General features: G+C 42.7%; 2 protein-coding genes across 3 annotated transcripts in view; one reads left to right on the top strand and one right to left on the bottom strand.

The window, feature by feature from the left end:
- CUL4A (cullin 4A) overlaps positions 1-6,126 on the bottom strand; it is a 90,886-nt gene extending 84,760 nt beyond the window's left edge. The window contains exons 1-2 of the mRNA XM_048855665.2: positions 5,004-6,126; positions 2,525-2,640 (exon numbers count right to left, since the gene is read on the bottom strand). Coding sequence (XP_048711622.1) covers positions 2,525-2,640; positions 5,004-5,160 — 273 coding nt within the window. The 5' untranslated portion in view covers positions 5,161-6,126. The remainder of the gene's footprint in view (positions 1-2,524; positions 2,641-5,003) is intronic.
- Positions 6,127-11,947: 5,821 nt separating this feature from the next.
- The window catches only part of PCID2 (PCI domain containing 2), a 64,155-nt gene continuing 50,445 nt past the window's right edge, over positions 11,948-25,657 (top strand). The window contains exons 1-8 of one of the 2 annotated variants that reach the window (XM_075129949.1): positions 11,948-12,121; positions 12,372-12,458; positions 15,011-15,100; positions 17,967-18,040; positions 18,882-18,949; positions 19,507-19,546; positions 20,147-20,201; positions 23,393-23,496. In XM_075129949.1, coding sequence (XP_074986050.1) covers positions 12,423-12,458; positions 15,011-15,100; positions 17,967-18,040; positions 18,882-18,949; positions 19,507-19,546; positions 20,147-20,201; positions 23,393-23,496 — 467 coding nt within the window. In that variant the 5' untranslated portion in view covers positions 11,948-12,121; positions 12,372-12,422. The remainder of the gene's footprint in view (positions 12,122-12,371; positions 12,459-15,010; positions 15,101-17,966; positions 18,041-18,881; positions 18,950-19,506; positions 19,547-20,146; positions 20,202-23,392; positions 23,497-25,657) is intronic. The other variant, XM_075129950.1, reaches the window with a different exon arrangement.

Raw genomic sequence — 25,657 nt, 5'->3', positions numbered from 1 at the left:
CCTTCCCTTCCTTCCCACCCACCAAAATTCTTGTCCAGGCCTTGATGATTTCATGCCCATGCTACTATAATCTCCTCTCAGCTTTTGAAAGCAATTCAAACAAAATGACAAACATCTGGACTTTTTTCAAATAAGAATGCACAAAAAACAGTTACGATTTTTCAGCCTTGAGCGTAAAACCCTTAAATACGGATCAGTGTTATTCAATTGAAATGTTGCTGTCTTACAATGTCCAGAATGTAAATACAACAAGTCAAGTTGTCTATTTAAAAGAACAATTTACATCCATTTATTCTAAAGGTAGTACTGAATAAAAAAAGAAAGTATTTTTAGAACTATATGTTAAATGCCCCGACAGGATCAGAGAGGAAAGGGCAATCAAGCCTTTACCAATAATTATTATTTCTAGGTCTTTAACATTCACACCCAATGCAGACTGCTAGCTCCCAGCATGCTTTCTGCTAATGACCCCAAAACCACCACAGAACTCCAATGAAACCTGTAGACCACTTCTGGTGATATACAATTTCTTAGGCCGCAATACTGCAATGAGTAGAGCCCTGCAAAAATGAGGATATCTGCTTTATATCAACACATGTGGATGCAGATATCTGCAGATCATGTTTGTAAATTGGATTTGGATACAAGTTTTGTATCCCCACAGGGCTCTAGCAATGAGTTCCATGCATGCCCATGTAGAAACTCACTCATTTCAGTTGCACAAAGAGGTGGTGCATCTTGCAGGACGAGGGCCTTGGTTCTGCAATGCCGGAGTTACTGAAATTTATAAATATTCTTATTTTATGTGCCATAAAATACACAAGCTGTAAAAAAGAATATTGAGGAAAACAACTGAAAACTGACCATATTTAAAAACAAAACAGAAAGGGAGTAAAGAAGGAAACAAGTAATGGATATGTCATTTACCCCTTCATGCAATGTTGTTTCATTATTTTAAACAAGAGTTTTAAAGTCTCTAATTGTCATGTAAATATAATAGTCAAAATGTGTTGTTGCCCACCCAGGTCTGAACCAGGGGTGTTGACTCTGAAGCTTAATTGTGATAATGAATATTGTAACATTGTTAACTATTTCACTGCAGACCAAAGCATGCAAGGTAGAGAACCAATTATTACTATGGGTATCTACATAATCTAGTGAGAGTAACATCTCATTTCAACATCCAGAACCAGCAGAGTTTGGGAGAGTATGACCACTTATTCCCCTCTCTTTTCCCCATTCTGACCCCTGCCAAAATGTATCCTTCCACAGCCCTCAATATGACTAGCTAGTTAGATGGGCCCCAGCACGGCTGATTCTCCACTCTGGCACTTTGAGCGCAGAAGGTGGGGGCCAACAAGGACTCTAAAAATTAATTCTTGCCACTCCAGGCTTATATTAAACTTCCAAGGTTACAGCTTTTCTCTGACCTTGGATGATAGATGCTGCCACCACCCAAGTGCAAAACCCCTCTGAGAACCCAGGAATTCCTTCCTGTGGGGTATCCTCAAGCCCTTTCACACACACACACACACACACACACACACACACACAAAATCCGGGGAAGAGCTGAGAAAGAAAACAAAGGAAATCAGCTGTTGTCACCAACTAATTAAACAACATATGCACAAACCTCTCAGGACAAAATCCAATCCTGTTTTTTAAAAAGATAAAATTTATTAAAAACAAAAAGAAAGAAAATACATTTGGAAACTTAGGCTATTGCTAGAATTAAAAAAAACACCTACAAGAATTAAGCATCAAGAATAACCTTGAGGTCCAGCTTAAAGGTTACAAGCAAAACAAAAGCATTTGTGGTTAGCACAGAGGAGTTCACAAGCCATAAAGAAATAAAAAGAGATAAATCTAATCGCGTCTTCCTAAACATTTCCTGACCTACTTACGTATCTGGGGGTTTCAAGTGAGTAGTTTCTAGATATGATTCAGGTGATTTTTCATACCTGGCCCAAAGCTTCTTACAGCATAGTTGCTCTGTTCCCTCTCTCCAGAGAACAGCAGACAGACCAAGGGGAAGTTTTTTTCCCAATTTTAAAAAGTTCTAGTCTTTCCATTGGCTCTTTTGGTCAAGTGCCCATTCCCTTCGTTTTACCTATGTAACCCAGAGAGACTTTTTAACCCTTTACATGTAAGGCAAGTAGAGAACAGCTACTAAGAGGGATTTTATAGCTAACTGGCTGGCTGGGTGTCCATAAAACGAAGCTTCTCCCTGCCCCCCTCCCCCAACTTTAATTTATCACAGGCCCCAATCCTGCTGGCTCTCCATGGACCACCAGAAAGTTCCAAGGACAACATTTGGGGAGACACTGATCTAGAAAATGGCAAACATACGTTAGGAGCAGAATATGGACTTTATCAGTAGCCTGACGATATACATTGCAAACACAAAAATCCCATTTATATTTAAATGTTTATGACAATGAAAATTCCAAAGCAATCAGTATTATGCTCTAACACTTTCCTAGTTCAAAACAAAAATAAAACCCCACAAAACCTTGACTCTTACCTGGTAGAGCTCTTCAAGATTGTATTTAATGGAGGTGCTACTTTGTATTGCTCTCACTGCTTCATCAAGCTTCTGCCATGTGTCCTGCGTGTAATTATCAGGCAATTTAGGTCTTTCTGTAAAACCAGATACAAGCAGAAACTGAACCCACAATACAAGCTTGCTTAAAGCTATATCTTTTAAAATACTTTTGGAATAATTTAATAAAGTGAAAGACGTATTGGATTTCACTTCACACTTTAAGCTTGAAATATTTTTTTAAAATAAAGGAATATTTGTAATAACATATAATACGGCAAAAGCCACTAAGTGCCATTTTTATCTCTGAATGGTGGCATACAAAGGCCCTGCTCCTGTAAGAAGCTTCACAGGGGCTGCCCCTCTTCACATGCACAGGTCCCTACTAAAATATATCTGCCCAGCTAGAGCAGCTTGCATGATTCTGGACAAAATTTGTAAAACATCCAAGGATACTACCTCAGAATGCACACAAGAAGTAAGTGTTGCAATTTAAGGTTTTTTATTTAATAAAGCTTAAACTTACATTCCAAACACTAGCAAACTAATGTGGTCTACTGCAACATCTTTGACACCACTCTAGTTTCAACACTATCTATACTAAATTTATTTTCTATATATTCTTTAAAGAGTAACTGACCACCAAACCATCGATATACATTATCTCTAACTACACTGTGTGTAATAGAACTTTCTACACATAACAGCATGTTCTGTAATAAAATATACGTTAACTGAAACATCAGAAAGACTGGTTTCAGAGTAGCAGCCATGTTAGTCTGTATCCGCAAAAAGAAAAGAAGGACTTGTGGCACCTTAGAGACTAACAAATTTATTTGAGCATAAGCTTTCGTGAGCTACAGCTGACTTCATCGGATGCATTCAGTGGAAAAGACTGCAACTAAAACTGTTGTCTATATATAAAGCTGCATCACTTAGTTGAGATGAGGAAAGGGAATACTAAGGCAGTACAGATGCCAGACACAGGACTGGTTAGACAGGGGAGTTGGGTTCTGCTGCCAACTACACCACTGATGTGCTGCGTGATCATGGACAAATCACTTCACTTTTTTATGCCTCATTTCCCCTCTCTGTAAAACAGTGATGGTAATATTCAGTGGTACTGGAACTTAAGGTGCTGGGGGTGCCGCTGCACCCCCTCGTTTGAAGTAATGTGTGTGTGGTTTTTGGAGGGGGGTGAGAGAACCTGGATTTGTGCAGGAAATGGCCCACCTTGATTATCATGCATATTGTGAAGAGAGTTGTCACTTTGGATGGGCTAGCACCAGCAGGAGAGTGAATTTGTGTGGGGGGGTGGAGGGTGAGAAAACCTGGATTTGTGCTGGAAATGGCCCACCTGTTGATCACTTTAGATAAGCTATTACCAGCAGGACAGTGGGGTGGGAGGAGGTATTGTTTCATATTCTCTGTGTGTATATAAAGTCTGCTGCAGTTTCCACAGTATGCATCTGATGAAGTGAGCTGTAGCTCACGAAAGCTCATGCTCAAATAAATTGGTTAGTCTCTAAGGTGCCACAAGTACTCCTTTTCTTTTTGCGAATACAGACTAACACGGCTGTTACTCTGAAACCAAATACATGGTTTCCATCATCAGCACCCCCAGTAGAAAAACTGTTCCAGTACCCCAGTAATATTGACCTGTCTTTGAGACCTAAAGATGAGAGCTACACTAGGGCCCCTGTGCTCAGAATTTCATATATGTAAGTAAGCTGAATTAACTTCCTTGAAAAAAGAAAAGGAGTACTAGTGGCACCTTAGAGAGGGTGCCACTAGTACTCCTTTTCTTTTTGCGAATACAGACTAACAGGGCTCCTACTCTGAAACCTAACTTCCTTGAGGATCAGGCCCTTGTTTGCCAAAAAAGTGATTGCCTATACACAGTGAACAGGCTGGCTGACTAAGGGCCCTTGTAGCTGTGGAGGGAGGCACCGAGCGCAAGTTAGCCAAGTTAAGACCTTTTCGCAGTCCGTTTCCAGAGCAAACCCAGCCTGGCACCTATCTGTTGGTGAGGAAGGAGCTGGAGCAGACCCCACAGCACATGACCAGAGGAGCGGCGCTGGCGGCGGCGGCTGCCCTCCATGGGGCGCAGGGTGCACCACAGGCCCCTGGAGCTCGGGCTGGAGAGCGGTCCGGAGGCTACACACACCGCCCCCCCGCACCACAGGGCAGGGTCCTCAGGCGGCCGCTCTTGACCCTGCCCTGCCTGTCACTGTTCGCAGCAGCCCGCAGTCAGGGCCCCTCCCAGCCGCCTCCCTCTCTGGGGAAGGGGCGGGGGCAGCAGGGCCAGGAGTAGAGTAAACTCAGGTCAGGACAGGGCCGCGGGGTCCATTGGCTGCGGCCGAGCCCGGCCGTGCGGGAGAAACTTGGGATGCTTCGAGCCGCCGCCAGGCCCTGGGGACTCGCCCGCTCCCGACCCCCAAACCCTCGGCCCCCGGCCCACCTCTGAAGTTCTTGATCACGAGCTTCTTGGAGGCGGCGGCGGCGGCGCCCCCGGCCCGGGCTCCCGCGGCCGCCGCCAGCGAGGCGGGCTTGGTGAGCCCGTTGGTGTGTCCCACCAGGGCCGACAGGTGCGGCTTCTTCTGCGGCTCGCCGGCCATGGCCGCCCCCTTCGTGCCGGAGCGCGGCTCCCGCCCCCCCGGGCCCGGCCGCCGGCTGGAAGCGCCGGCTGCTGCTGCTGCTCTGTCCGGCGGGCGGAGAGTCACCGCCAGCCCGGCCTCCCCCCGCGTCGCCCCGGCTCCGGGGGCCCCATCAACCCCGCCCCGCGGAGAGGGGGCGGGGGGCAGGCCGGCCAAGGCTGCCGCCGGCTCCGCCGCGTAGGCAGCGCGGCCTCGCTCACAAGATGGCTCCCGAGACCAGGGCTGAGGCGGCCGCCGCTGCTGCTGCCGCCCTCGCGCCGGACGCAGGGGGTTAAAGCGCCCGCGAGGCGCCCCCGGCCGGACTCGGGCCCCTCCCTGGCGTGGGGAGAGCGACGGCTCCGCTCGTCGGCCCGCGGGCGCAGCCGGCAGGAGGCGCCGCCCGGCTCCCCCAGAGGCCGCGCAAGAAAGCGAAGCGGCCTCGGCCCGGGCCAGGGTCCCGAGACGCAGCGGGTGAGCAGCGGCGGATCCCCCGTGAGCGGCGCGTCTCCCTCCGGCCCTTCTCCCCGGACCGAAGCGGGGCTGCTCTCCAGCCGCGCTAGTTCAGTCACGGTAACGTCACCTTACTGAGGAGCTCCATGGCCTTAGCCGACCACGTGTTTCAGCCGATCCAATTATTTTGCTGTTCTGTTTACACTAACGCCACTGGAAATCCCAACTTTTGTCCATCAAGGCTTTGTCTTCTCGGCAAAAGTCTGTAGTTTTCACACTGAGATAGGCAGCCACCTAGGTACAAAATTCGAGTGGAGACCAAACACTAATTTTGTACCTCTCTGTAGCCGGAGATGGATTACAGTTTTCTGGAGCCCTGGGCCAGAGCAAGTGGGGGCCCCTCCGCCTGCTGTCCTCCCACTACCCTCCCCCCGCCACCCCGGTGCTCCTGCTGGGGAGCAGGGTCAGGGCATGGGGCCAGGAGCACCGGGCAGAGCAGGGCAAGCCCCAGTATCCCAACCCTGCTCCCTGGCAGGAGCACCGGCTGGGGCCCCTGGACACAGACTCCATTGGCCCAGTGACTAAACTGCCACTGTCTGTAGCTGAGGTCAACCCGGGGGGGATAGTGCTGCCCTTGAAGAGCTACAATCAAGGTGGAATCTACCAGTGGCTTGTTTCTACTCAGCTTTTACGTCAAGATAGATATCTCGGTAACTAGGTAACATCACACATCTTCTTAGGAAGAAAACAGGCCAAGACAGTAAAAGTTTATACCTTTCACCCTCCTAAACACAAAGCCCAACATTTTCTGGTTTTCCTAGTTTCCTCTTCCCAGCCCAAAACGCATCCTTATTTTCAGAGAGATGGACATTAACCACTTAATTAAATGGTGCCTCTGACAAGAAGGGCTGAGGGCTTCACTAGCTCTTTTTCTTAACTTCCCACTCTTGCTATTGTTGCAGCAGCTCCAAAGGTGGTAAATGTCATAGGAGCACAGGTGTAGACCAGCCCATGTTTTAACCATCATGTCATCTAAAAATTCTACATCTACTCAGAGCAGGTCTAGACAGCACACTGTTTAAAATCAGGTTTCAGAGTAGCGGCCGTGTTAGTCTGTATCCGCAAAAAGAAAAGGAGTACCTGTGGCACCTTAGAGACTAACAAATTTATTTGAGCAGAAGCTTTCATGAGCTACAGCTCAGTACTCCTACCATAGAAGACACTGTACAAGTAGTAACAACAGTAGAGAATTGGACATAAGTCTTTTTTCATGTTAATGATCACTTGTGAAATTTGACTCAAATGTGTCATTAAGAACTTAGAGGGAGAAAAGGTGGATGATTAGGTAATATCTCGTATTGGCCCAGCTTCTGTTTGTGAGAGATAAGTTGCCCAATAGCAACTATGTGGGTGAAACCAGACAATTGCTAAGATCTCAAATGAACTCACACAGGAAAATAATAAAAGACAGACATAAACATCACATCAGCTGTGGGTGAACTCTTTTCACAAGGCAATCACTCTATGTCTGACCTATCAGTCCTCACCCTCAAAGGAAACCTGTACAACACTTTCAAAAAACGAGCCCGGGAGCTTAAATTCATAATTATGCTAGAGACTAAAAATCTTGGACTGAATGGTGACCAGGGTGGATAAAAATCAATGGTTTTTTAAAAAAAAAATTAATCAGGTTTTTTTATTTAAATCAGATTTTTTTGATAAAATGCTTTTTGAGGGAAAAAAACTATCTAACGATAGTTTTAATTAAAATACATTATATCTCAAAGATATCTCATCATGGAATAGGGATTATAAATTCTAATTCTATAGTATGAGACAGTATATTCCTGTAATGTTTAAGAAAAGTTTTGTAAATGAGTTCCTATAGTTCATGGATTAGGGACCAATTTTACGGGGCTCCGGGGCTTCTGTATAGATTATTTAGGTTAATCTTTCTATCTTATCCAATGGGACTCAGTGCTAAGTCTAGAAGACACCATCAGAGATCCTCAGTTTTGCAGTTCTCAGATTGTGGATTTGTGTCTCCAGAGATAACATGCTTGTTAACAGCAAAAATGTTGTTAAATAAATAATATATAGAGGTGAGAAATAACAGAACTCAACCCTATTGTCCCTCTGCAAATTTGTGTACACAAAGTCAATCCCTTACCTCTCTCTAAAAGTGCAAAGTTTCAAAAAGTTCAGTGAATAGAAGAAGATTGTTGGGGGCAGAATAGATCTGGACAAGGAGAAGTAGTCTGGAGATAAATGTGAGAAGGGAGGTACAGGCAGTCGAAACATAAGTGAAACTATTTGAGCAGCATATTCCAGAAGGCTTGAGGTCTTTCTGAGTGTATCCTTCATTGCTTTGAGATCTACTATACCATTCGCTCACTAGAAAGGAAAACCTATAATGGCCCGTTTGGGGAAAAAGAACCATTCAAGAAATACCTGTTTGCTGCTGATGTTTTAAAGAAAGTCACAACAGTGAACTGGTGGAAGTCACTTAAGCACTTGGATTCAGAGACTGTTGAAGTGATAATCTCACTTTTAACAGCACTAGCTTCTTCTGCCTATATAGAAGGAATATTTTCTTCCTTTGGACTCATTCATTCCAAATTGATAAATCATTTAGGACCTGAAAAAGCAGGAAAGCTTGTTTTTCTTTTCCAGATTATGAACAAACAGGAAAATGAAGGTGAAGACGACTGAGTTAGCTGCAGAAGCCAATATTTTAAATTTCTCATGTTGACCTGGCTGATGTAGTAGATTTAATTTTTGGGTTTTTTTTAATATTTCATTTAACTATTTTAGTTAAAAACAATTTTAACAAAAACAAACCTGATTTTAAAAAAATTGGATGTTTAACTAAATTCAAAAATTCATGTGCTTGCATTGTTAAAATATTATATGTTTGCTGTTGAAGAAAAAATACAGAATACATAACTTTGTTGTTTTGCTTCAATAAAACAATTTAAATGTCTGTCTGGGGATGTTCTCCTCCTAAAACAGCATGGCAAGAAAATCTTCCAAATATTAATGATTAACCTGTTGAACTGGAGATAGTTTACCTCCCAATGACTTCATAAATATCTGCTTCAATTACCTTTGGTAAATGAAATAACCAAACAATCATTCATTTTCTCATTTAGCTGTAAAACTAATCTGAAAAGTTTTCAAAATAAATCACTTTAAAAATGTATAATGTGTACCTTCTAAAAATGAAACCTACATCTATCTCTGAGTTGTGAAGAATATGTATTAAGATTACAACCAACAAGAATACACTTTTATGTAGAAATCCATGATTAAATTGAGTCTTCCTGACTAGTGATTTAAATCAAATCCATCCTCATGGAGACACTACATTTATCGCTTATTACTAGGGCTGTCAAGCGATTAAAAAAAAGAATCGTGATTAATTGTGTGATTAAAAAAAAATCAATCACGATTAATCACACTGTTAAACAATAACAGAATACTATTTATTTAAATATTTTTGGGTGTTTTCTACATTTTCAAATATATTGATTTCAGTTACAACACTGAATACAGAGTGTACAGTGCTCACTTTTTATTTTTCATTACAAGTATTTGCACTGTAAAAAACAAAAGAAATAGTACAATTCACCTAATACAAGTACTGTAATGCAATCACTTTATCATGGAAGTTGAACGTACAAATGTAGAATTATGTACAAAAATTGCATTCAAAAATAAAACGTAAAATTTTAGAGCCTGCAAGTCCACTCAGTCCTACTTCTTGTTCAGCCAATCGCTCAGACAAACAAGTTTGTTTACATTTGCAGGAGATAATGCTGCCTGCTTCTTGTTTACAATGTTATCTGAAAGTGAGAACAGGCGTTCTCATGGCACTGTTGTGGCCGGCATCGCAAGATATTTATGTGCCAGCTGCTCTAAAGATTCATATGTCCCATCATGCTGCAAACACCATTCCAGAGGACATGCTTCCATACTGATGATTGATTCTACTCAATAAAAATTCACAGTAGTGTGGACTGACGCATGTTCATTTTCATTATCTGAGTCAGATACCACCAGCAGAAGGTTGATTTTTCTTTTTTGGTGGTTTGGATTCTGTAGTTTCTGCATTGAAGTGTTGCTCTTTTAAGACTTCTGAAAGCATGCGCCACACTCATCCCTCTCAGATTTTGGAAGGCACTTCAGATTCTTAAATCTTGGGACGAGTGCTGTAGCTATCTTTAGAAATCTCACATTGGTACCTTCTTTGCATTTTGTCAGATCTGCAGTGAATGTGTTCTTAAAACAAACATGTGCTGGGTCATCGTCCGAGACTCTTCTAACATGAAATATGTGGCAGAATGTGGGTAAAACAGAGCAGGGGACATACAAGTCTCCCCCAAGGAGTTCAGTCACAAATTTAATTAATGCATTATTTTTTTAACGAGCATCATCAGGAGGGAAGCATGTCCTCTGGAATGGTGGCCGAAGCATGAAGGGACATACAAATGTTTAGCATATCTGGCACGTAAATACCTTGCAATGCCAGCTACAAAAGTGCCATGCAAATGCCTGTACTCACTTTCTGGTGACATTGTAAATATGAAGAGGGCAGCATCATCTCCTGTAAATGTAAACAAACTTGTTTGTCTTAGCTATTGGCTGAACAAGAAGTAAGACTGAGTGGACTTGTAGGCTCTGAAGTTTTACATTGTTTTGTTTTTGAGTGCAGTTATGTAACAAAAAAAAAAATCTACATTTGTAAGTTGCACTTTTATGACAAAGAGATTGCACTACAGTATTTGTATGAGGTGAATTGAAAAATACTATTTCTTTATCATTTTTACAGTGCAAATATTTGTAAATGTAAAAAAACATGCAGAATATTTAATAAACTTCAATTGGTATTCTATTGTTTAACAGTACGATTAAAACTGTGATTAATCGTGATTAATTTTTTTGAGTTGTGTGCGTTAACTGCAATTAATCAACAACCCTACTTATTACAACAATCTGTAACCCACTAATGCACCCCAGCTGCCACTCCCTTCCCCCAACTTTCCTCCCTAGGACTGGAAGGGTGTTAATAGGCCATTTCACCTTGCATGGTCCCTTGAAATATGTACTAACAATTTATGCTATATAATCTGTTCCACCTTGTATATAGCTGGGACAGAGTACATTTCCCAGACCCGAAGAAGTGCTCTGTGCAGCTGAAAAGCTTGTCTCTCTCACCAAAAAGAGCTATTACTTAACCCAGTGGTTCTCAACCGGGGTAAATGTACCCCTGTGCGGTACACAGTGGTCTTCCAGAGGGTACATCAACTCATCTAGCTATTTACTTAGTTTTACAACAGGCTATATAAAAAGTACAAGTGACATCAGTACAAACTAAATTTCATACGATTATTTGTTTATACTACACTATAGATTATACACTAAGTACAATATTTATATTCCAATTGATTTATTTTGTAATTATATGGTAAAAATGAGACAGTAAGCCATTTTTCAGTAATAGTGCATCATGAAACTTTTGTATTTCTATGTCTGATTTTGTAAGCAAGTAGTTTTTAAGCACGGTGAAACTTGGGAGTACGTAAGACAAATCAGACTCCTGAAAGGGGTACAATAGTCTGGAAAGGTTGATAGCCGCTGTCTTAACTCACCTTCTCTTGTTAATGCCCTGGGACCAATATGGCTACAACCCTGCATGCAGGGATGTTAGAACAGCTATTATAGCATGGGTGCTGAAAGCCATTGTACAAAACTGTGAACCCTATGATGGAAACCAGGTATTTGGTTATTACTACTTCAAGACAGGGTACCCCTATACCCCCAGTTCCAGCCCCCCGACTGCATACAACCATTAAGAGCGTGTCACAGAGGATTAAAATGTATTACAATGCTTTTTTCTTTTTGCCACGCATGCACAGTGAGATGGTCTACAAAACAACACTATGCATTTTGTGTTTAAAACAGAAGGGTCACTAGCTCACGACAAGGCAAGGCTTTGGGCCCACGCTCCCAAACTCCATATAACAGAGGGAGAGGACAGCCAGCACCCGGAGCCAGCTGCCCTCCCAGCTCGCCGCAGCCAGAGGCACCCCAGGGACCGACGCGTGCGGGAGCAGCGCTCGGGCAGAAGCACCAGCGCGCACAGCAGTCACTAGGCTCCCAAGAGGGCTCTCAGCCCGGCCACCCCGCAGCAGGCGGAACGCTGCGCTCAGCTGCAGCGCGCGACGCTCGTCTCCCAGTCCCGCCAGCCCTGCGCGAGAAGAATCAAGCCCCGCCCCCACGCCACAGGACGAATAGTAACAACAACCCCGCTTTAACCCAAGCCGGGCGCGCGGGGCGGGGCGCTAGGACGGGTCATCACGTGAGCGGCTTGCCCGGCCCGCGTCACGTGACTCACGCCGGGCTGGCGCGCCGGGCGGGAGACGGAAGCGCCAGGCGGTTGCCCCACCCACGTGGTGTGACGGAGGGAGGCGGGCGCGGCGCTGCGAGCCTGGTCAGTGGGTGCGGGGGAGCCCCGGGGGAGGGGAGTGACGCGCGCCCTGGGAAACCCCCCCGCCCCGTTGCTGTGCCCTGTGCCTGGCTCCGCTCCTGGGGGGTGGGGCTGCGGGGGCTGCTCCGGGCTGAGTGAGTTGGTGGAAACCCCACGCTGGCCCCGCGGGGAGGTGGAAACGCGGGCGGGCGGGCGGGGGACAGTCGTGCTAACTCCGTTTCGCGGTGACACTTCTGTTTCCTTGGCCGCACAGGACACGCCCCGCGCTTGATCTCCAGCACTTGCCTGGCCCGCTGGTCCGTCCATGGCGCACATCACCATCAACCAGTATTTGCAGCAGGTAAGTGGGTTTTATTTGCCGGCACCATTCCCTGTTTTTCTCCACGCTACAGATAAGTTACCCTGTTCAAGAAAAGGCAACCGAGAGTATGGGAAGTGATAATTAGGGAAGCGTCTCCTAAAGCTGTTATGAAAACAAAGTAACATTCGTATGGCGCTTAAAAAATGCGGGGCCTATATAAATATGTAGCCCCCAATCGTGTGATAGGATCTGTTAGTGTGGGCTCTGGCATCTTTAGGAAGTGGGCATGTCTGTACTGCAGCTGAGAGCAAGCCTCCCAGCCCCAGTAGACAGACACACTAGCTCAGCTCAAGCTAGCACGTTAAAAACACCAGCGTGGATGGTCCAGCACAGAGGGTAGCTCAGGCTCTCAAGCCCACCCGCCTCCCTGCTTCTGAGACTGGGGGCTAGCCCAAGTCTCCGCTGGACCCACAACTTTCATACTGCTCTTTTTAGTATGTTACCTCAAGCTCTGCTAGCATGAGTCTGTCTACTCCAGCTGGGAGGTTTGCGCCCAGCTGCAGTGTAAACATACCCAGTGAGGCTTTGCACAGATACTGGGGTCTGCATTAATAGATGCGACTGTGGGATCAAGGCCCAAATATACTTGCTATAAAGGTTCCTTCTTTGTCAAATGTAATACACACTCTTATTTAAGCACCTTAATGAGACATGTCAAACTTGGTCAGTTCCGCAAAAGGAGCCAAAAGTTAAATATTAGCTGCCTAAGCCCCTTTCCCAATTTCTGTGGTTTATCAGTCATGTTTTTATATCTTTAGAAAAGGTTTTTCCCTGATCTGTTGCTAAGTGACAGACCCACAAAACCATAGGAAATTTAATATAATAAATGAATCTGTGAAATGACAGTTTACAACATGTTGTCAAATGTAAGAAGTAAAACTGTAAATACTTCCTTTTTTTAAAATGTTGTTGTTTAAAATGTCATTCATGGAAATATGAGGCAAAACATTGTGATTTTTGAATTGATCATGTCCCTTTAAATAATCCTTGCATTGCAGTATATTTGATCATGATAGGACATTATTGAAACTTAAATTTCTAGGTCTGTCATCAGGCTTTTTAACTGAAATAACAAAGATAAGCTATTTTATTGTCCAAATTTTTTCAGATTATTGACCATATGTTCATATTTTTAGATTTTTCTAATTCTTGAGAATTTTGCATCAAACGTGGGTTTTTTGTTGGTTTTTTTACAAAGTAAACTCTGAAGATAAAGTCAACATGGAACTAAACTAATTGATTGTATGCGGACTATACTGAACTGTTTAATAATGCTTTATTTCTTCACTGAAATTCTTAGCTGACCTTAGTACTAATTTGGTTTCTGCTGCTGATTTAGAAGTGGGAATACCTTTTCCTGAATAGTGTAGACAAGAATAATGCCATGTGCCCAATCCTGTATCCCATCCATACCCAAAACTCCAATTTAAGGGAGTTCGCAAAGATGCTCTGGGTCCAGTCCTGTAATTCCTACTTAAGAAAATCTTCCCCTTTAATTAAAGGGGAAGTTTTTCTTAGTAGGGAAGGCAGGATTAATCTTTTTATGATTAGGCTGTGTTATTAAATACTAATATGTATGTGAAATACATTTAAGGGTCCTTATTAATGAAATCCAAACTATCCTTCCTTTCAGCAATTCCAGTGTAAAATATTTAAAACTTGATTTATGGCTGCAAGTATACTTTTTATTCATTAAAGTCTGTCTATAGTTGTTAAACAAAGTTTCTAATTCTGTCTAACTACTGCCAATGAAAGACAGTGGACCCATATAATTGCCTTGTTCAAAGAGTTCATAGAATATCAGGGTTGGAAGGGACCTCAGGAGGTCATCTAGTCCAACCCCCTGCTCAAAGTAGGACCAATCCCCAATTTTTGGCCCAGATCCCTAAATGGCCCCCTCAAGGATTGAACTCACAACCCTGGGTTTAGCAGGCTAGTGCTCAAACCACTGAGCTATCCCTCCCCCCAATGACCCTGTGAGGTCACTGATCTGAGCCACTTTGTACAACTAAGGAAAAATAAATGTGTATGGCTTTTTCCTGTTCAAGAATTTTAATGTATCTTCCAAACTAAAACGTCTTGGGAATAACATATGAGAAATTAATATTCACAGAAAGAAAAGGAGTACTTGTGGCACCTTAGAGACTAACCAATTTATTTGAGCATAAGCTTTCGTGAGCTACAGGTCACTTCATCGGATGCATACTGTGGAAAGTGTAGAAGATCTTGCTTTGTGTGTATATAAAAAGATCTTCTACACTTTCCACAGTATGCATCCGATGAAGTGAGCTGTAGCTCACAAAAGCTTATGCTCAAATAAATTGGTTAGTCTCTAAGGTGCCACAAGTACTCCTTTTCTTTTTGCGAATACAGACTAACACGGCTGTTACTCTGAAAAATATTCACAGAGTCATTGACAAGAATGCAAATGTCATCACAAGAGGATGATTTTTAATAGTTATGTGGCAATGTGTGTTACATAGCTAAGGCTAGATCTTGTTCCTTAAGGTGTGTAATTTTTTCTTCGATAGGTTCTAGAAGCCATTGATTCCAGAGATGGATTGTTTTGTGCAGAATTGGTGTCATTTAAGCATCCTCATGTTGCAAACCCCAGGCTTCAGGTACAAGAATCAGTTACGCTAACAAACCAAGGCCCCAATCCTGCAAGGCATAGGCGCCAACTCTGTGGGTGCTCCTTGGCTGGAGCACCCATTAAAAAAAAATAGGGTGTGCTCACCACCCACCAGGATGACCAGTTGTAGGCAGCCAGGTAGCAGCTGTTGAGCGGGTGCCTCTGCAGATGTGCTGTTTGGTATGGGTTGCCTGGGCACAGCTGCAGTCAGCTGTTTGGCAGGCAGGCTCAGATCAGCTGTTTCGCACCTCCCTGCTCCAGCAGGGGCTGAGTGAGCCTCAACCCCAAAAAAAAGAAAGAAAGAAAAAAAAGCCTGAGGGTTAGGGGTGGGTGGGAGTGCCGGGCTATCAGCAGCGGTGCAGCCAGCCCCTGCTCACCTGGGGCCACGCTGCACACACCTCTTGGGCTGGTGGCCATGGTGTCCACCAGTATGGTTTCTCCCTCCCTGCCAGGCTCAACTCTGGCCACAGCAGGCATTAGGTGACCCAAGGGAGCCCAGCTAGGTTAGGGCTGATGGGTGCAGCGGCGGATTAAGGGGAGGAAAAGCCCTGGACCCCGGCAGGAGCTGCACTGAGGGGGCAGGGGAGGAAAAGCTCAGACCCCGTCAGGAGCTGCTCAGGGTGTGGGGAGTAAAAGCGCCCCCCTGACCCCAGCAGGAGCTGCATTGGGTGGAGCTGGGAGAAGCCCCAGATCCTAGCAGAAGATGTGGTGCTGAAGACCCCAGCTTGGGAGCCCCAGCTACCTTAGTGAGAGAAGCTTCAGGGCTAAAGCCCCGACCCGCCTCTGTGCAGAGGTGGCCTGAGCCCCTCTCTCTCCCATCCGCCCTGCGAGGAGCTGGCTCTCACTCTGAGGTTGTGGAGAAATTCAGCCCAGATCTACCCACCTTGGTATCTCCATTTCCCCCGTCATCACAGAGCCATGAATGGATTTACCTTAGGAGGCAGGGTCAGTATTAACCCCATTTGGCAGGTGGGATTAGGGCACAAAGAGGTGAAGTGGCTTTCCCAAGGCTAAGCAAGGAGTCTGTGGCAGAGCAGAGAACCAAACCCAGAACACCTGAGCCCCAGACGTGTGCTTTAACCACAAGGCAACCCTTCCTACCCCAAGGAGGGGGAGCCTCCTCTGCTGCTTTCAGTGTGTGGGTGGGGCAGGCACTAGACAGAGCCGCCAGGAGGTGGGGAACAGAGAGAGAGAGATGGGAAAAGGGACACGGGGTGGGAAGCAAGAAGGGGGAACATCAGGAAGGAGACAAGGACTTAGAGAAGAAAGGAGAGGGAGAGAGAGTGACAGGAAGGAAGAGGGGAGAGACTCCCTACTGCTTGTCCCTCCCATCTGCCTCCTTCCCACAGCCATCAGTGGCCCTCAGATCCCAAATTGGCCCTAAGTAGGTGTGAAGTACAGAGCCAATGTAATGTCTTTACACTGGGATGTTAGTGAAGACAGCTTGTAGCTGAGTGTAATGATTTTAATTATACTGTAATTCATGATGATGTAATTATGTAGTTCATTACTATTTTAATAATGATTACATAGAGATACCAACGATAGACACACATTCAATGACTAGAATATGAAAGAAGTGTATAAATATGCTGAAAATTGCCAGTTTCGGGGGGGGGGGGGAGAGGCTGGGCACCCCCCAAACATGCATACCTCGCCCTTATGGCAGGAGGAGGCAGAAAGGAGTGAGTGGGAGGCGCTCAGGGGAGGGGATCTAGGGGGCGTGGGGAAGGGGGAGGGGCCAGGATGGGGTATCCACCAGCAAAACCAAAAGTCAGCATCTATGCTGCAAGGTAAGGTGCACAGGCAGACCTCTATTAACTTCAAAGAGTTTCTGAAAGGTCCAGGAATTTGCTCATTTGCATGAAATTTCTGGGGGCTTAGATGGAAATATTCAGGTAGTTCTGAAGAAATTAACAGAGAAAGGAATAGTGTGCATAACAAACATGTAAGCAAAAAATCCCCCACAAAACAAACCCAAACTCTCTTGCTGCAGAAAGGGGACCCTAGTTAGGGAAAAACAATTTTCTGCCACTGCTCTTACAGAGAAAAACAAAATCTTACAAAATATAAAAGTGAGCAGCAGTTCTATAGAAAATAACTCTTCAAAATATTAGAGTTTGATCAAGTTATATTTTATCTATAGAGTGTTTATACTAGCTGTAGACCTCAACAGAGAATGACATCCTTATTATAAAATTCCTTTGGTTGGTTTAAAATGTCTTTTAAAATTCTTTAAGACTTAATGGTGTTGTATGCAGTTTTAAAAAACTGCACTTAACCCAGGGTCAACTGAAGGAGCAATATAATGTTATTCCATTAGTGACTATTGCAATTAGCATCCATCTCTCCTCTTTCCCGCCACAATACAACTTAACACAATTGTAGGATGCTGTCCAGAGAAATACAATGAAACATGGAAATTCTATTCTGTTCAGGTTTTTATACTTCACTGTAGTATCTGGGAAGTAAACTCTGTCATTGTCACTAATCTGTCACTTGTTCTTTCCCCTTCCCTTTTTGTGTATACTGTTTCTTTTTGCTCTGTCATATGGCTCTTTTATTGAAAAAATTGTTTAATAAGCCAGAGCAGCACACCTTTCTGGTTTGGTTTCTCTCTCTTTCCCTTGTTTATCTCTTGATCTCGCTCCACGGTATGCTCTTTCCCTCCCCTCCCCCATCCTTAACATTGATTCTCCTTAATTTTCCATTTTTCCTCTACAATGAGTGACTGTTAATGTTCTACTATATAGTGAAGGCATGTATGTATAAAAATACTAGCTTGATTAAAAAACGCATATGTTTTTTGTGCAATTTTATACATTTAATGTTCCATTGATTTGTTCTATGATTAGCTTCCATCTCCAGAAGACAAATGTCAACAAGTTCTGGAGCCACCATATGATGAAATGTTTGCTGCTCACTTAAGGTAAAGATGGATTAAGAATGAGAGTTTGAATTTTGATGTATCCAGGTAGAAAGAGGAAGGGACTCCATGAATTGATCTGATTTATTTGAAAGGTCACTGTCAAATTGGGGGGGGGGGAATCACACCTTCATCTGAAAATTGTGTACCTGCTACTGTTATAAATAATCCCTAAAATTGCTATAAATAAATGATACAGAAAACATTTACTGATTGCTTTTTTTTTTTTTTTTTTGAGTTTACTGTGTGGATTTTGATAGCACTTTATGTATAGTTCATGTCACCATCTTATTGATAATGAATGCCCTTTTCCAGGCGTTGCAAAAGTGCTATTGCTTTTAATAGCAATAACAGACACAAAAGTGAACAAACAACAACAGGGGAAAGAGACATTTCTTAAATAGGAAAAAGTGATTCTAGACCTATGAAAACTGGCAGAGCTCTCTCATGCATCTTTAGTATGCAAAATATTTCTTTACTGCTTTTTACAGTTAAATAGAGGTCAAGTTGATGTCTTTTTTTAATTTTCTCTCATTTCAAGAATCTTGAAAATTTATCTATCTAGGTTATGTTGAATGACAATTGTAGAGAGGTCATTTAAAACTGATGCATTCAGATCTTTTGCTGCATAATGTATTGTGTGAAATTGCCAGTTTATTTACATTGTCACTCAGTATTCAATTCCCATATTTATTGCTGTTTAAGAATACTTCTAATAAGCCTGTTACTAAAATAAACTGCAAAGCTTTAATTTAGCTAGAGAGAAAGAGAGACTAATATATTAAGCTACTCTTTAAATGTAAAACACTTTTCAGTTTCCTCCTTACTGCTTTTTTTTTGACAGATGTACTTACGCTGTTGGAAACCATGACTTTATTGAAGCTTACAAATGCCAGACCGTTATAGTACAATATCCTTTTCCATCAGTTCATTTGAGAGCTCATAAATGTGTGTATCTGGGATAACTTCATGTTTGAGGAGGGTGAAATGCTTTCAAATGTGATGGGATTACGAAATATAAATGTGGTTTGGTGTATGTGTGTGTCTAAAATTTTAGCTATTTAGACTTGTAACCAATGAAATCCAAATAAAATTTCCCCCTTCTCTTTGGGGTCAAAGAAAAGTACACTTGCCCCAAAGCCAGAGAATTAGTCTTCTGCAGTCTCCCACATAATGTAGAGAGGATGATGATATTGCAAAGAGCCACTATCCTGTTCCCTTCCTTGGGCCTCTCCCACTCCCATGTGCAGGGCACTGTGCTCCCTCAATCAGGGTAAAGGAGGTAGCATGCAGTAGAGCTGGACTCATCCCTTATGTGCCCCTACACTCCGATTCCTGATCTGTTGCCTTTTTTTGCAGTCTTCTACACTCAGAACTAGGGCATACTATACAGCCTCTTACACCTATCCCATTTTACTTCCTGGGTCACTTTGTAAATTGTGTGCTATGTTCTCCTAAATATAACACATCATTCCTGCGAGCATTTCAAGCACATAAAGAAGAAAACTGGTAAGTACTTTATAAATGTCGTTATGTTAGTAACTAGGCAGGTGAATAGATCTAGATGATTGTTACTGCTACCTTTCATCCCAAAATGCAACCATAGTTCAATTAAGATACCACCATAAAAATAACTTTCATTATCTATAATGATTTGTTTCAGTTGTGTACACCAGGTATTTACTAATTAAAACTGTTATGTCACTCTGCTCTTTCGAATTTGTATAAGGGACTAAAGCCCAAAATCTGTTCATTTGTCGATTCAAATTGTTTAGCAAACGTACTTTGTTTCCCTTTAAGTAAAGCATTGATTGCAGAATGATATTCTGCTTGACAGTTTGTCACCTGGAGATTAATTAACTGCATTATTCATTTACTGCAAGTAATGATGTGTGAAACACTGACCTTTTAAATTTTCCTATAAAATGTGATTTTTTTTTTTTTGTAAGGTTTAAGGAAAGGAAAACTGGATATATAGGGAATTGTATCGCCACCAGCAACACTTACGTCCATATGGACTAAAAAGTAACTTGTGTGGCTTAACCTGCAATATGGGGTTAGTTACTCATGCATAATAAATTTATAGATTTTTTTTGTTTGTTTCTGTAGGGCTTTGCCTATTATGTATGCTGTAGCACTTGACCTTCGAATTTTTGCTAATAATGTGAGTAGACAGGAAACTTGCAGTTTAACAATTTCATGTACTCTATCTGTCAATAAGGAATTTATTTGACTGAAGTTTCTTAAACTTTCATCCTTCGCTTAATCTTCTCCCTTTTATGTAAGGACGTGTTACAAAATAATTAGGGTTGTCAAGTGATTAAAAAATTAATTTCGATTAATTTTGCTGTTAAACAATAATAGATACCATTTCTTTAAATATTTGTAGATGTTTTCTACATTTTCAAATATATTGATTTCAATTACAACACAGAATACCAAGTGTACACTGTTCACTTTATTTTTGATTACAAATATTTGCACTGTAAAAAAGAAAATAAATAGTATTTTTCAGTTCACCTGATACAAGTAATGTGGTGCAATCTCTTTATCATAAAAGCTGAACTTGCAGATGTTATTCCGGGGGAGATTCTGCCCCCAAAAATTAAAAATTATGTGCACAATATTTTAAAATTCTGCAAATTTTTTTTGTCAAAATAAAACTATACAATCACAATCAATTATTTTGATAATTTATTTCAAAATACCTGTCAGCAAGTATGTAACAATACAGACATATAAAAATTTCCCCCAGGAGTAGAGAATTAAAGAAACCCCTATGACAACCCCGTTCCTGTTTTTCGAGCCCAGACGGGGGGCCAGACTCTCACACCCACTCTTGCCTCTAAGAGCCCAGCTGCGGGGCCCTCCCTGGCTGAGACGCTCACATCCCCTATCCTCCTAGACTCCAGGGATACAGAGGCAAAAATAGCCTGATGCTGGGTCCTGGGCTTGCACGGAGTTTCCTGTGCGCCGCCGCCTCCTTCCTAAAGGGTATGCTGGGAACTGCAACTGCTGGGAACCCTCCAGTTCCCACCCCCTGGTATTGTTTTCTGTTTGCAAGCTGGGCTCTGCTGGGTCCAGCCACCCCTAGTGGCAGCCAACATCTCTGCAGCCCATTTCAGGGGGTGGGGGAAGGAAATTCTGCATGCACAACACTAATTTCTGCAAAATTCTGCATTGCACAGTGGTGCAGAACTCCACATGTAGAGCCTACATGTCCACTCAGTCCTATTCCTTGTTCAGCCAATTTCTCAGACATACAAGTTTGTTTACATTTGCAGGAGATAATGCTGCCTGCTTCTTCTTTGCAATGTCATCTGAAAGTGAGAACAGGCGTTCACATGGCACTGTTGTAGCTGGCATCTCAAGATATTTATGTGCCAGATGCGCTAAAGAATCATATGTCCCTTTCATGCTTCAACCATCTTTTAAGAGGATGTTTGTCTTAATGATTAGAGCCTACAAGGGTACTTGTTCAGCCAAAATTTTTTTTACATTTTGTTTTTGAGTGCAGTTATGTAACAAAAAAAAATCTACATTTGTAAATTGCACTTTCACCACACAGATTGCACTACAGTATTTGTATGAGATTTATTGAAAAATACTATTTCTTTTGTTTGTCATTTTTACAGTGCAAATATTTGTAATAAAAAATATAAAGTGAGCACGGTACGCACGGTACACTTTGTATTCTGTGTTGCAGTTGAAATCAATATATTTGAAAATATAGAAAAACATTTAAAAATATTTAATTTCAATTGGTATTCTATTAACAGTGCGATTAAAACTGCGATTAATCACGATTAATTTTTTGAGTTAATAGCATGAGTTAACTGCAATTAATCAACAGCCCTAAAAATGATATATACTCAGTTTCACCCACTGCTAAGTTCATTTTATACTTGCAATAATATAAGTTGCTTATTCTACCTACCTGTTATTTTTGGCCCTTATCCTGGGAGGTGCTGAGAACTTGCAAGTCTCACTGATGTCAGTCTGGGTTTCTGACGTTATTTATGGTTCAGAAAGGCTCTGTGGGGCATGCCTTAATTGCATCAGTAATGCTTTTACTCCCTGGCTTCATGATTGGGTAGAATTTTCTCCAAGAAACTTTTTTTGAATTAGATAGGGTTTAAAAATTCTCTGTGGTGGACCATGGTGGTAGTTTGTGTTGCAATGGGGAAAAACTTTATTTCTGCCTGGAGTAGGAAATGGTCTGAACAGAGTAGTAAGTAGATTCTACATTTATGACCACATCCAGCCTGAGGATCCAATGTTGATAAGGCCATTTATGTATTTGGGCGCATATATTACCTGTGAGAAACCTGAATCGGAGGGTCTGCATGGGAGTTTTTGGTTTATCGGTTTGGAGAAGTTTGTATACTAACTAGATTGGCACTGTATGAGAGCTGATAGGGCATTTTAATAGATATGTCTTCAATAACAAGGATGAGTCTCCGTTTCTTTTTTTTTTTTTTTGGCCTGTTTGCATTTGTTTTCAGGGTAGTTAAAAGTGGGGGAGAATGTAAACAAAAGTCAAAATTAAAACAACACTTAATTCACGAGGCAAATTCCAGTGCATGTTAAGGCCATTGGTTTGTCTTTTGTTATCCTTACTCGGAGATAAAGTTGTACATTAGTTAATCCACCTTTCAGATCTCTCCAGTTTTACAGGTTATGTTGCCAGATCATGATTTATCGTGAGCTTAGCAATATTTGGTGTTTTTCTTCAAGTTCCAGCACCTGGAGTCTTGTGAATGCCTGAGAATCTCAGCTTTCATTCCCAAGAAAAATTGCTGGCCTTCATAGTTGCAGAGAGAGGTTGAAAAAGCGAACCCTGAAGGCTCATACACCAGAAGGCAACTTAAAAGAACCCAAATTTATTTTTAAATAACTTTTTTGGGGGTGGCCTAAATCATGATTTTTTTGAAGGCTTGTGGTTGGCAATACCTAGGGTGACCATATTTTCCCAACGGGAAAACAGGACACCCGTAGGCCAGCCCGAGCCCCTCCGCCCCAGCACGGGGCCGGCCCAAGCCCTTCTGAGGTCCCCCAGCCTCCCCATGTGCCGGGCTGCCGGTGGCCATCCTCGCCTCCCCACACTTGTGCCAGCCTGAGCCCTCCCTGCCTCCTGTTCATGCAGGCTCAGCCTGAGGTTAATGAGCGGGGGGTGTTCAGAACCTCCAAAGAGATATTTTAATACGTACAGTATGTTGGGGTGACAGGTGTAAGGAACTTACCTCTTACTTTACTTTACAAGATAATGTATTTACAGAACTAGTCTACTTATTGCTTTTAAAATGTGAGCCTGGACATAGGAATACATGCTGTGTCTCTCACCTTGCATGCTAGGCCGATCAACAGCTGGTGAAGAAAGGGAAAAGCAAAGTTGGTGATATGTTGGAAAAAGCAGCAGAATTGCTGATGAGCTGTTTTCGTGTCTGTGCCAGTGACACGTAAGTGAAAGATCCTTTCTAGATCTTGTGTTGAATCATTAAGAAATGTAAATAACTTTACCCATTTGTAAAGCATAAGAACTAATTCTCTGCACTAGCCAAGACCATATCTGGGTCAAGGTAGTCACTTTTGTTGCCTGCCTCCTTCTCTTTGTGCCGTGTTCTCTCCTGAGTATCAACTACAGCTGGAGAGGCTTCTCTTTAGGCTTGATAGTCTTAGCAGGTGTTGCAGAAGAGACTAATTTACATCCTGGTCTCTCAAGGCAAACAATTCTTTCTGTCCTGTTCCAGTGTGGAGTTTGTACATGCCATCACAGTGGGACTGGGAGAGAAGGAGTTTTACTTCAATCTTCCATTCTTAACAGGTTTAATGTTCTCAACATGGAGAAAAGGCTTCTTCACTCTTTCTCCCCTTCCAGTATTGCAAACAGCTGTAATTCTCAGGCGCATGCTACATACAGGTGTGCAGAAGGCCATAGAAGGGGAATTCCACTGTAGGGAACCCCAGTCTCTCTCTATTACAGTATATTTTGTAAAAATAACAAGGAGTCCTTGTGGCACTTTATAGACTAACAAATTTATTTGGGCATAAGCTTTCGTGGGCTAGAATCCACTTCATCAGATGCATGGAGTGGAAAATACAGGAGCAGGTATAAAAACATGAAAAGATGTGAATTGCCTTACCAGGTGTGAGGTTAGTCTAATGAGACAATTCAATTCACAGCAGGATAGCAAGGGTGGAAAAATAACTTTTGAAGTGGTAATGAGAGTGGCCCATTTCAGACAGTTGATAAGAAGGTGTGAGTAACAGTGCAGGGAAACTAGGTTTAGGTTTTATAACGACCCAGCCACTCCCAGTCTTTATTCAGGGCTAATCTGATGGTGTCCAGTTTGCAAATTAATTCCAGTTCCGCAGTTTCACATTGGAGTCTGTTTTTGAAGTTTTTTTGTTGAAGAATTGCCACTTTTAGGTCTGTTATTGAGTGACCAGGGAGATTGAAGTGTTCTCCGACTGGTTTTTGAATGTTAGGATTCCTGATGTCAGATTTGTGTCCATTTATTCTTTTGCGTAGAGACTGTCCAGTTGGGTCAATATACATGGCAGAGGGGCATTGCTGGCACTTGATGGCATATATCACATTGGTAGATGTCCAGGTGAATGAGCCCCTGATGGTGTGGCTAATGTGGTTAGGTCCTATGATGGTGTCCCTTGACTAGATATGCAGACAGAGTTGGCACTGGGGTTTGTTGCAGGGTTTGATTCCTGGGTTGGTGTTTTTGTTGTGTGGTGTGTAGTTGCTGGTGAGTATTTGCTTCAGGTTTGGGGGCTGTCTGTAAGAGAGGACTGGCCTGTCCCCCAAGGTCTGTGAGAGTGAGGGATCATCATTTAGGATAGGTTGTAGATCCTTGATGATGCGCTGGAGAGGTATTAGTTGGGGGCTGTAGGTGACACCTAGTGGCATTCTGTTACTTTCTTTGTTGGGCCTGTCTTGTAGTAGGTGATCTCAGGTGCTCAATCTGTTTCTTCACTTCACCAGGTGGGTATTGTAGTTTTAAGAATGCTTGATAGAGATCCTGTAGGTGTTTGTGTCTGTCTGAGGGATCGGAGCAAATGTGGTTGTATCTTAGAGCTTGGCTGTAGACAATGGATCGTGTGATGTGGTCTGGATGATCTTGTAGCCTCTATCATAACAAGGCTGTCCTCCTCCAGACTTTATTCACCAAAGTTATTTAAACTTCTGTTATTAGCTTAAAATCCAGGGAAACTCCTTTTAAAAAACAAAAAAAAACCCTTAAGATCACTCAAATATTTCCTATCAACACAATCACTAGAAACCCAGGAAATCTCCAGCTAAGTAGTATTAGCATCCACAAAAGTCTAAAGTTACTCTTCATACCTCCCAGATACCATAATACCAAAATACACTTAGATTTCTCTCCTCTACAACAATCTCCCTTTCAGATGCACACATCATGTTCTTCAAAATCTCATCCCAGGGTATGTCTACACTAAGAAATTAGGTCGAATTTATAGAAGTCAGTTTTGTAGAAAGCGTTTTTATACGGTTGTTTGTGTGTGTCCCCACACAAATGCTCTAAGTGCATGTAGTTGGCGGAGTGTGTCCACAGTACCAAGGCAACCATCGACTTCCGGAGCGTT

Source organism: Caretta caretta, chromosome 1, assembly GCF_965140235.1.
Source record: "Caretta caretta isolate rCarCar2 chromosome 1, rCarCar1.hap1, whole genome shotgun sequence".
In the NCBI taxonomy this organism is placed as follows: Eukaryota; Metazoa; Chordata; order Testudines; family Cheloniidae; genus Caretta; species Caretta caretta.
This window is presented reverse-complemented; position numbering and strand designations above follow the sequence as displayed.